This window comes from Marmota flaviventris, chromosome 5 (assembly GCF_047511675.1).
Source record: "Marmota flaviventris isolate mMarFla1 chromosome 5, mMarFla1.hap1, whole genome shotgun sequence".
Lineage (NCBI taxonomy): Eukaryota > Metazoa > Chordata > Mammalia > Rodentia > Sciuridae > Marmota > Marmota flaviventris.
This window is the reverse complement of record NC_092502.1, coordinates 8,979,533-8,990,757: the sequence shown is the minus strand read 5'-3', so window position 1 is coordinate 8,990,757 and position 11,225 is coordinate 8,979,533. Positions and strand designations below refer to the sequence as shown.

General features: G+C 40.2%; 1 protein-coding gene across 1 annotated transcript; it reads left to right on the top strand.

Annotated features, from left to right (window-relative positions):
- Positions 1 to 463: 463 nt before the first annotated feature.
- C5H5orf47 (chromosome 5 C5orf47 homolog) lies at positions 464 to 10,170 on the top strand. Its single transcript, XM_027938572.2, has 5 exons — positions 464 to 768; positions 5,208 to 5,293; positions 6,601 to 6,700; positions 8,091 to 8,129; positions 9,911 to 10,170. The coding sequence occupies exons 1-4, from the start codon at positions 477 to 479 to the stop codon at positions 8,108 to 8,110; spliced, it is 498 nt and encodes a 165-aa protein (XP_027794373.1). The 5' UTR covers positions 464 to 476; the 3' UTR covers positions 8,111 to 8,129; positions 9,911 to 10,170.
- Positions 10,171 to 11,225: the final 1,055 nt, after the last annotated feature.

Genomic DNA, 11,225 nt, shown 5'->3' with positions numbered 1-11,225 from the left:
TAATGAATGAAAGGCAGTGGGAGGGGTGAGAGGTCAGTGAACCCAGGCGAATGCTGGCCATATGAAGTGATAGCCTTTCTGCCCCAGCCCCTCCTACCCCTGCTCAACCAACGGTCCTGCCCCCCAGCATTGGCCCCGCCCACCCGCGCAGCGCTCTGCGCCCCGACACAGAGGAACCCCCTCTGCTTTCCACCCCCAGCGGTCCCGCCCCAGCCCTACAGTGGCCCCGCCCCAGCCCTGCAGTGAACCCGCCCACCTGCGCAGTCTTCCGTCCCCCCCACAGAAGAATCCCATCCGCTTTCCAGCCCAGCAATGACCCCGCCCACCTGCGCAGCGCCCCGCCCTCCCACAGAGGAACCCCGTCTGCTTTCCACCCCAGTGGCCCCGCCCCATCCCTGCAGTGGCCCCGCCCACTCCCCCACAGAGGAACACCCTCCCCTGCCTACCCCCACCCCTGGGCCGCGCGACAGAGTAAGATGGCGCCAGCGGGCCGCGGGGAGCGGCGGACTCCAGCGCGCTTCGTCTACGTGACCCGCTTCGGCTCGCACCAGTGTGGCTGCGTGTTGCAGCTGGGTGGCCCTCGGGTTTCCGGCCGCGGATGGTCAAGGCCCGAGACCCGCGGCGGCCCAAAGGAACCGCGGGAGGCGGCGGCAGGGTTCCTGAGCGGCGGCGAGCTGCCCGCGGGTCCCGAGCGCAGGGTCCCCGCGGGCCGTGCCGGCAGCTCCCGGCTGCGGGCGTCGAGCGCGCCAGGCCGCCCCGGCCCTGCAGGTGGCGTGGCGCGCGCATGCGGGCGGGCGGGCTCCTCGGCGCCGCCACGTGCCGCGGCGGTCACTTCCCGTCCCCGCTGCTGCGAGCCATTTTGCCAGGCAGCCGCCCCTCAGCCTCCTGCCAGTTCCCCTGTCCCCCGTCCTGTCCCCCGTCCTGTCCCCCGTCCTCCGCCTCCCAGGCGGTCCTGCGGGCCGACTGCTCTCTCTGTCCACTCCCTTCCCCGCCGCGGTTCTGTCAGCCAGCGCGCGGTCACCCCCTGTCGGCCCTCCTGGCAGCCAGCCTTCCTGTGGCTTAGCTCTGCCGGTCACTCGCCCGTCAGCCAGCCCTCGCGGCAGCCAGCCCTCGGGTCCCCATCCCCGGGATGACTCAGTGGCTCCGTCGGTCTGGAACCCGCATGGCCGCCGGCAGGGGTTTGGGCCCGCGGTGCCGCCCTGTGCCACAGGCACGGTAGCCCCTAGTTTTTGGAGATCTGCTGCCCCCTCCTCTTGACGAGTTACCTCGTATTCAGTCTGTTTTAAAAAGCTACAATTTTGATTAACTGATAGATATTTTGTTTTTAGTCTCTTCATCATTAGTTTCAGCGCACCTGTATTTCTTTTCCTGTTATTTCCGTAGGGTTTCTTTGTTCTTTTAATGGATTTTTTTTAAGCAGGAGATTTCAGTGATAGTGAATTTTTAAAATCACTATTTAAATATTTCCCTTAGATTCTAATATATATTGTTTCCATTGTCACTTTTTAAAAGTATCCATTAAATACTTATACCTCACTCTCCGTGGGGAATAAAGATGAATTATTTATCCATCCAGTAGCATTTTTTTAGCATCTATCACACTGTGGTGGGCACTTGGCTAGTGACAAAGATGGGTCATATATTCAGCACTTGAAGGACTTATACGTGAATTATGAGGATTTATGCTAGTAGCTGTGAGTGCTGGCAGAGGGACCTCAACCAGGCTTTGATAATCAAGTTCAAAGAAAGAAGAGACATAGAGGCAGAAAATCAAGGCAACTGAATAGAAAAGTTTCTAATGGGATAGTAGAAATCCTCAGGCTTTGAAGTCAAAGACAACCTTGGCTTTGTCTTTTATTAGTAGGGTAATACTGGTTGTGTTTGTAACTACTCTGATCCACAATTTTTGATTCTGTAAAATGGAGTTAATATTTCCTACCTAAGTGAAATAATACATAAAAAATGCCTGGCACACAATAAATGCCCTGACTATGTGGACACATAGAGCAGAGAAAGCTAGAAGGCAACAGGTGACTTAGTCCAGTGTCTAGTATATGGTAGGTACATACCCATATTTATTGCATAAATGAAAAATAAGTTTTGGATCAGATTTGGAATGTTTGTCATTTTTATCATAATTAAAGATTTTTGCATAATGGAGTAAAATTATCAGGGACAGGTTTATTTCTGGAAGATAAGTTTGTTAACTGTAAGATGTACTGGAGTTCAGAGATCCAGGAACAGTGAGATCAGGCAATCTTCTAACATTTCTTTTTTCTTTTCTTTTTGGAACAAGGAACGGAACCCAGGTAACCTCTGAGCTACACCTTAGCCCTTTTATAATTTATTTTTATTTTGAGGCAGGGTCTCTTTAAATTGCTTAGGGCCTCACCAAGTTGCCATAGCTACCTTTGAACTTGTGATCCTCCTGCGATAACCTCCCAAGTCACTGAGATTACAGGTGTGTGCCACGGCACCTGGCCTAACATTCCAGAGAAGACTAATAAATCAGGCTGGCTTTTTGTCTACACAGAGTTTGGGAGATATATCCATAAATTATAAATAAAAGAGGATTGAATTCTATTGTGGAAGTGCTATACTATTTTGGAAGTGTTGAATAACTTGGGGGTGAGAGAATCAAGGACAGCTTGATGGTGGTGGAAGTTCCTTGTGATATCTATGTGGAGCTGAGATAGGGACAAAGGACACTTGGGAGGAAATGTGGACAAGTTATTGAATATGGATCAGCAATGGGCAGTAATTAGGTAAAACTTTAAATACAGTTTGGGTGGAGTGTGTAGAAAGAGGAGTAGAGAAAGGTTTGATGGACAAGTTGGGGCAAAAATCCATGGTGTACACTGGAGTTAGCCTCAGTGTGGTACAAAAATTAAGTGGAAGAAATATTTTTGCCTGTTTTGTACATTCTCTCTTTTGCTGTTTTTTTGAGACAGGGTCTCAACTAAGTTGTTTCTTGGGGCCTCACTAAACTGCTGAGGCTGGTCTTGAACTTGCAATCCTTGTGGCTCAATCTCCTGAGCTGATGGGATCATAGGCACGTACCAAAATGCCAGGCTATATTTCTTACTATACCTTAGATCTGCAAGTAATTACAGACAAACTTGATGGCTCCTATCCTAGCTTCAAGAAGTATAGGTATAGGCTGGATAACACTTAGACAGGAAATTTTGGGAATGATGCAAATATAATGTTCTAAATATTGAAGGCATTTAGAAGAAAGATTAAACATGGGAATGTAAAGAGCAGAGTTTCCCAAACTTAATTTTCTATGTCATATCTGTATTATCATCTATACTATTACTTAATACGTTTATTTAAATAGGTACATGATCCTTCTTAATTAAATTTGTTTTTAGAACACCTTACATCATTACCACACTGGAAAACCTATACTATTTGCCATAAATAGAAATTTATTAAAAATAAATCTAATAAAGGCCAAAAAAAAAAAGAATTCTAAATAAGTAGGTTGTCTATGTTCATAAAGGGAAATTTGCAAGACTTAGAGAATTCTAAATGGCATGCTTGTGCCAAACTCAGACCTCCTCCTTGATATAATTAAGAGATTGAAAAGGAATTGGGGAAGGGGATATTTCTCACTGTGTGAATTATTGTCCTTTAGTACTGTGTCTGTGCCTCACTTATATCAGTGACATGTACCTCACCAGTTGGAAAGTGTCATTTTAGAGCTTATTCTAGATCATTCAACAAATGGAACAATTAGAAACTGAATCTCTAGGGAAGAATAAATAATCAAGTAAATAATGTGATAAATCCTGTGTAACTGAGCATTAGTGGCTTTGTGAGATCAGAGACTACATCCTGCAAAGCTAACTATGAAATGTGTAGAAAAGATTCAGGTGGAGTGATGGTGGGTCAGGGCTGAAATGGGGAAGGGTAGGGGATGCTGTAGAAAAGGAGAGCAAATGCAAAGGCTTTTAGGGAACACACATTGTCTATGATTTGTCTTTGGACACAAGCCCTTTGGTTTTCTTCTGTTAACTTTGGGAAGGCCACAATGCTGGTTCAGTGAATGGAGTCAGTAAGCTTATTCATTCTGTAAAACCTCCCCCAACTTAGCCGATTTTTCAACTTTATGATACCTTGGTAGTTTATGATAACATGGTAGGACACTTGCAAGTGCTGCTGGACAGTAACAGGGAGCTATGGCTCTCAGTCAATCGTGGTAAACAGGTACCCTACAGTGTATTGTATTGCCAGTGTTTTTGCATCCCATCGTGATAATGAAACATCCATCTCTGTGTGTATGTGAGATACCCAACACTTTATTACAAAGTGGGCTTTGTTTCAGGAGATTTTGCTCAACTGTGAGCTAATGGAAGTGCAGAGCCTGTTTAAGGTAGGCCAGGCTAAGCTATGATATAGTGTAGATTAGGTATAGTAAATTCATTAGTGACTTGTATATTTTCTAATTATGATGGGTTTAATCTGGATATAAGCCCCTCATAAGTCAAGGAGCCCTCTATAATATTACAGATGAAGAGATGAATAAGCCACACATGGCCACCACCCTCAGAGCCAGATCCTCCCAGAGGTAACAGATTGCAGAAAATTGATATAAAAGTGTGCTAAGCACAGTGCAGGAGGTCTGGGAGCCAGTGCTGTATGTGGGGCTGTGTCTTTGAAGGAAGGCTGTGGAGAGGAGGTGACATGTGAGTTGAGTGTCGAAGGATGGGCAGAATTCACCTGGGGTATGTGTGTATGCACACATGTGTGCCTGGTAGGGAGGCATGTGCAGAAGCTGGGAGGGTTATGAGTGAGACACACTGGAGGAAGCACAGGGGATTGTGTGGTGGGAAACACAAGCTGTGTCTGGAGGGCCTGGGAGAGGAGGGAGGCTGTGGAACAGCAGCAAGATGTGGTTTCTTGTATTTATTCTGTTGTTGGCCCTTTGGGGACTCACAAATCAGAAAGGGGAGAAGATGGAATAAGTGAATGATTTCCTAGGTTACCTACAGGGTTGTTCACTTTCAGGTTTCTTGGTTTTTTTTAGCATATTGTTAACTAAATGGTAAAGTAGTATTATTTAATGATCAGAAATATACCAACAAGTGTAAAAATTCTCCAAAAGACCTTAAGAGACATTTCTGAGTTCTCTATGTTAAGGTTAGTGAATTCTTTAAAATATGTACTGACTTTGATATGTTTTTACTCTTTTAAAAAATTAGGTGTCATTCAGAAAGATGCAGCTAAAAAGTTTGATTTTCCTATACCAGTGAATGAAGCCTCCAAAATAATGAAAAAAAGGAAAAAGGTATATTATTGTAAAGGGGAGTGAGCAATAGTTTGAACTTTAGATTGAAGTTCAAAGTGTGTGAAGATATTCAAGTCAGTGAAAACAGTTCCAATAAAGTAATTTAATTTTCTGAAATGAGAAAATAGAAGTAATTTGGCAGAAATGGAAGTAAGCTTGGATATATTTATTAACCATGAAGAGCAGTCCTTAGAGTATTTGAAGGTATAAAATGCCTTTTGATCAAAATGTAACCCTGGGAGATCTTTTGAAGCATAATCTGTGTTTCATGGAATATAACACATTGATAGATAATTTGGTATAAAAATAAAATCATGGATTTCATATAAAAGGAAAATTATCTATATCAGTGTCACATAGCTGTTTTCAAAGACAAGGAGTACATGTTAGGCCTCTAGTGGAAAGCTGACAGGGATGAATCTTTACTGCTGCTCTGTTCTCCACCTAGTTGTCCAAATGTCATGGTGCCTTTAATGTTCTAACTAAGTCAAGATCAGGTGCCTTTGATTGCCATTTTAGTTTAATTTAAAGAAATTATTAGTTGATCATGATAAAATTGTATTGTTTCTGATCTTTGAATTTGTTTGATATATAATCCATATGTATATATAAAATAGTATGCAGGGTAACTAACCCTTGCACCATATGTACTTTGAGAGAGCATCTAATCTTCCTACTGCACTAAGAAATATTTCTTCCAAGAACAATTTCCTTTGGGGTAAGGAGAAAAGAGCAACAGCCAATATTTGCTTTGACTGTTGTATGTCAGACATGGAAGTAAGTGCTTTACATATATATTTTTCATCAATCATAATAATTGAGGATGTAAAGATATTTCTGATGAGGTTTCAACACTTACCAATTCCAGATTATGAGTCTAGATCTCATAGTACTCATTCTTATTCTAGTATATTCATGATGTCTAGTAATTTTGTTTTTCTGTGTCCTTGAAAAAATATGTAATTCTTAACTAGAATTAAATACATTAAAAATCACTGCCCAATGGTGTAGACATAGAAATTTACTATTTTTTTTAATTGAATGTTTTTGGAACCATTTAGGTTCCAACTTGATGGTCATTGCCTTTGAAAGGAAACTTCATACAGAACAGTTTAAATACTACAGGTGGTGGAATTCTAGGAAGTTGGAAAAGGAGAACAGATAATTCAGTGATCACAGGAAACAATCATATTTAAATTTAGGTGCTAATGTTGCTTATAATGTTGATTGACATGTAATAGTGGGATCATTACCCCTTGCATTCCTACATTCTGTTCAGCATTCCTTAATTGTGCTTATTTTTTAAGGTGTCAGTATGGAACAGTGTATACAAAGTCATTTCTAGAATGCTTGAAGAAAATGAAAAATATAGACTCAGGCTGAAATGCCAGAAGTTATCTAGTGAAAGTAAGTTAACACAATTTTTATTGTATTCAAGAAAACTGACTTCTATAAATGGTTTAGTTCACCTTGGAGCATGTTATACTAGTAGTTTTCCTAGTTGTCACATTTAATGTATAGAACTATAGAAGTGAGCTTACTATGTTATCAGCATTCATCATAATTGAAAGCACATGATGTCTTCCAGGAGTAAGTGTAGAGCAGACTGCAGGCATAGGTATAGGAGTGGGTGGGTTGCAGAAAGTGTGTGTTGGCTGGAATTTATGGAGCAAAGGGAACACACTTGTCTGTTAAATGTGAATTTCAATACCAATCACAAAACTCATCCTTATTGATGAAGAAAAACATTTTAACTCTAGTATAAAATTATGCATTCTATTTATGTAGCTTCTTGTGGTCATTTCCTTTCCATGGATGTTGCAGTACAATTTAAGGCACTTAAAACCTGCCTTGGAGTTATGGCCTTGATGTCAGTATTTCATTCCTGGAAAACAGCTCATGAATTAAACCATGTTCTAAAGCCACATCAATAATGAGTTGATATTGTGGTCAGGGAAAAATGTGATGTAATCTACTATGTTTATTATCATAATTGGAAGTTCTGGATTTTTAAAATGTCAAGTTGAATAAAATTAATATAATCAATGTCATATGAATTGGTAAATCAAAATAGTTAATTTATTTGCTGCACATGCATGCTATCATGATGAATGCTGCTATGGGTGCTCAGAATACATAGTCACTTGGTGACAATTTCTGTTTGATAGTCATTAAACTTGTATTTAATTTTGTGAAGAATAGTTTAATAAGATAATAAAACAATACCATTTTGTAAGCAATATAAACACTGCAAACTTTTTAATGTTCATATAATATTGCATCAATAATAGCATAAATTGTTTGCAATGGTGGCATATAAACCAATGTTCAGATTCATGATATTCTTTTTCATGTATCTAGTAAAGGACAATAAAGAGGAAGAGGGATTAGGAGCAAGGAAAGTGGTCAGAGATTGTTTAAAAGAAAATGATGTTTGAATAGGCAGAATAGTGTGCAGGAACACTGGGCATTGTTCAGAATGATAATCCAGGTGTATGACCTTGAACTTAGCAAGTTTTGTGCCTCAGCAAAAGGCCTTCTATTAAACATAAAGTAAGCTTGTAAAGATTATTTAACAACTTAATTTGTTTTGTTTTTCAGAAATAGTTTCTAATAAACAAAAAGGTATCCTTGTAATTTATTAGTTCACATTACAGTCTTAAACTAGATTACAAAATTTTTATAAAACCAATAATGTTTCAAAAATGTTACAACTTTATTCCTTAGTATGTATTTCTTAAAGAGAAAATCAATGCTAAAGACAAACTTGAATTTTTGTGTTTTATATTGTTTCTAGACTCAGATTACACAAGATGAATCTCATGCTCATCTTTTGGTAAGAATCCATTTAGATAATAACTGTATAGATTTTTCCTTGCCTTTTAATATATATCCACTGCTAGTTCCAGCTTACTTATTTCCTTAATCCAGTATTTGGCACTCCTTAAGTATTTGTTGACATTTAAAACTTCATTTAGGTTCTTCTCATTAAACTATTGAAACCACTCCCCCAATGGTCCATTTTTTTCTTCTGCTTCCTTTTATTCATATTTCCAGTTATTTCTCTTTTTCTTTGAAAGTGCTGTCACATTTAATGCTATCTTTCTATTATAGCTCCTTCAACATTTTCTTTTCTCTTGTGTCCTGAAGACTGTCATGGTTCTCATTCTGCCTCTTTGACTGTATTTTCTGTGTATTTTTAATGTGCCCCTTTTGCTTTTCTAGGAATAACTGTCAGACCGGTGCTCTCCTTACATTCACTTTCAGATAACATACTGATATTTATTTATAGCTCTCCAGTTACTTCTTTTAGGTATATGACTTAAATCTCTATTCTATCTCTGACCTCTGATTTTCTTTAAGCTATTCCATAGTTACTTTTGATATCCCAGGTTTTAAACTGACCATCTTGTTCTTTTTTATTTTTAACAATCATGTCCCTGGTTTCTTAATAATTTAGACTCATTAAGCTCCTAAAGAGAGATTACATACAGTTTTATGGGAATTGAAAAATAATAGAGGAGGTAAGACAGGCCTTTGAAAATAAAAATTAGATTTTTATAAGTGGGACTGTGAAGAGGAGCATATACCTTAGATAGGAACATAAGCAAATTGATGGACTCCAACAGAATGTTGAGTGTATTAGGCAGCTTTTTGTTGCTGTGAAAAACACCCAAGAAAAACAACTTGAGAAAAGTTTTATTTTGGCCCATGGTTTCAGAGGTTTCTCTCTGTGGCTGACTGGCTTCTTTGCTTTGGTGAGACAGAATCCAATGGCAGAAAGGCATGGTGTGTGAACGCTGCTCACCTCAGGGCAGCTGGGCACAGAGAGGGAAGGAGGAAAGGGCCGGGGAAGGCACACCCCCAGTAACCTACTTCCTCCACTAGGTTGCCCTTAAAGTTTCCACCTCCCAATGGTGCCACCAGCCTCTAAGCCAGTGCTCCAGGCTACAGCCCTGGCGAGCCAGTTGCTTCTTAAGAGTCTCGCTTCTGAACACTGCTGCATTGGGCACCAAGCCTTCAACATGTAAGCCTTTGGGCGACATTCCAGGTCCAAACCACAGCATTTAGGGAATGTATAGTTTTATTAAAGATTACTTAAGATAGTATGATTAAAGAAAGATGTAAAAAAACCCTAAGATTGTATTTCAAAGAGTCTCACTTAGCTGCTAGGCAAGGATCTGTAGTCTGTTTAGCAGGTAATGAAGAAGCATGGACCACTTATTTTAAATGATTTCAAATGTTCAGGAAAGTTGCAAGAAGAAAGAACTCTATTATTTATCCAGATCCACCAATTTTAGCATCTTTCCACATTTGCTTTCCTATCCTTTCTCTGTGTATGAAACTATTGCCCCTAATACTTTAATATGTATGCCCTAAAAAAGTGTATCTTTTGTATAACCACACTATAATTATGGAATTCAGGAAATATGACATTAATATAAAACCATTATATAATTTATATTCTGATTGTTTTCCATTGCCTCAAATGAGTCTAATGGTAGTTTTTTCTATGTACCAAGTCCAGTCCAGGATCATGTATTGTATTTAGTTGTCAAATATCTTCTTAAATCTGTAACAATTCTTTAACCTTTCTTTTTACTTCATGATTGTGAGAGGCCAATCTAGCATGTGACCATGTTTGACTCCCCTGCTGAATGGTATGGCATCCGGCCATCACGCTGCTGGATAGTCCCAGTCTTCTAGGGTGCGATCAACTGTGTCTTCGTGCAAGGGGCGTGTCTCTCCACATCCCCAGGGATCCAATCACCTCACCTGTCCTTGTAACCCTGCTCCCCTTGACCCTCATTGGACTGGGATTTCCTAAAAATTTAGATTTCCCCTAATAAAAGCTCGCTCCAAAATGTGTTTGCTCTCTTGCCAGCCTCTCATGTAGTTCCTTGCTCTCCTGTTTGGAGAGCTTGAAGCCAAGGGCAGAGGAGCTGTCCTGGAGCTTGGTTTAAAGGTAAATTGTGTGTCTGTGTTTTATTTCTAACGCCTTGAGAATTTCCCCCGAGTGACCTTAAGTTAGCCATCTCTGCTGGACAGAGACGGCACATGATATTGACATTTTTTTTTTTTTAAGGAGTAGACTAGTTAAGTTTCAGATTATTCCTCTGGACTTGCTGGTACTTTGTTACTATTTGATTTATGTTATGCATTTTGACTGGAACTTTATATTAGTAAAGTTACTTCTCAAAGTATCATATCTGGAGTCATGTGATCTTCATTGATCCTTTATTGACTTGGATCTCTAGGTTAAGTTGCCCATTTATGGTTACAATTTTTCTTTTTGTAATTAATTAATATTCCATGGAAAGATAATAAGAGACTATGCAAATATCTTATTCTTCATCAATATGTAGAACATTTTAAAACAGTGAAGCTATCAGATCTGCATTTTAGAAAGAATCTGTCATTTGTGAAAAGGTTTTCAATGGAGACCAATCAGGAGGTGAAAAAGAAAACTTGTGACTGTCATGGCAATCCAAGTAAAAAGTGAAATGTTCTTGAAGGAAGGTGGAAGGACAGGTAGAGCAGAGACATGATTAGATGTCGGGATCAGAAAGAAGGCACTGAGCTTTGAGAACGAGGAAATAAGAAAGAAGGAGTGGGGAAAAAGAACTCTTTAGTCAATGTATTGGCTTTTATTTTTGAATGTTGAATGTTAGGTGAAGTGAGGGGACCCAGATAAAAATTGCATGCAAGCAATTGAAAGTGTTGAATTGGAGCCAGTGTGATCGATCTGTGCTGCATAAAGGTCATTTGTTGCTCTCACAGTAGGGGCAAAGGAAAGCCTCATTGTGAGATGGAGAGAGGAGACTGCACACCAGGTGGGTTGAGGAGGAAGGGGAGTTTTTAGTTTCAAAGTTAGAGATTCTAGGGGCTTACTTGGCAGTAAAGAGAGAGCTCACTGAGGGTCAGTGAGAGA

Coding starts and splice junctions, on each gene's coding strand:
- C5H5orf47 (XM_027938572.2), top strand. CDS start 477: ATGGCGCCAGCGGGCCGCGGGGAGCGGCGGACTCCAGCGCGCTTCGTC. Junction 769..5,207: donor AGGCCGCCCCGGCCCTGCAG/GTGGCGTGGCGC, acceptor TTAAAAAATTAG/GTGTCATTCAGAAAGATGCA. Junction 5,294..6,600: donor TAATGAAAAAAAGGAAAAAG/GTATATTATTGT, acceptor TTATTTTTTAAG/GTGTCAGTATGGAACAGTGT.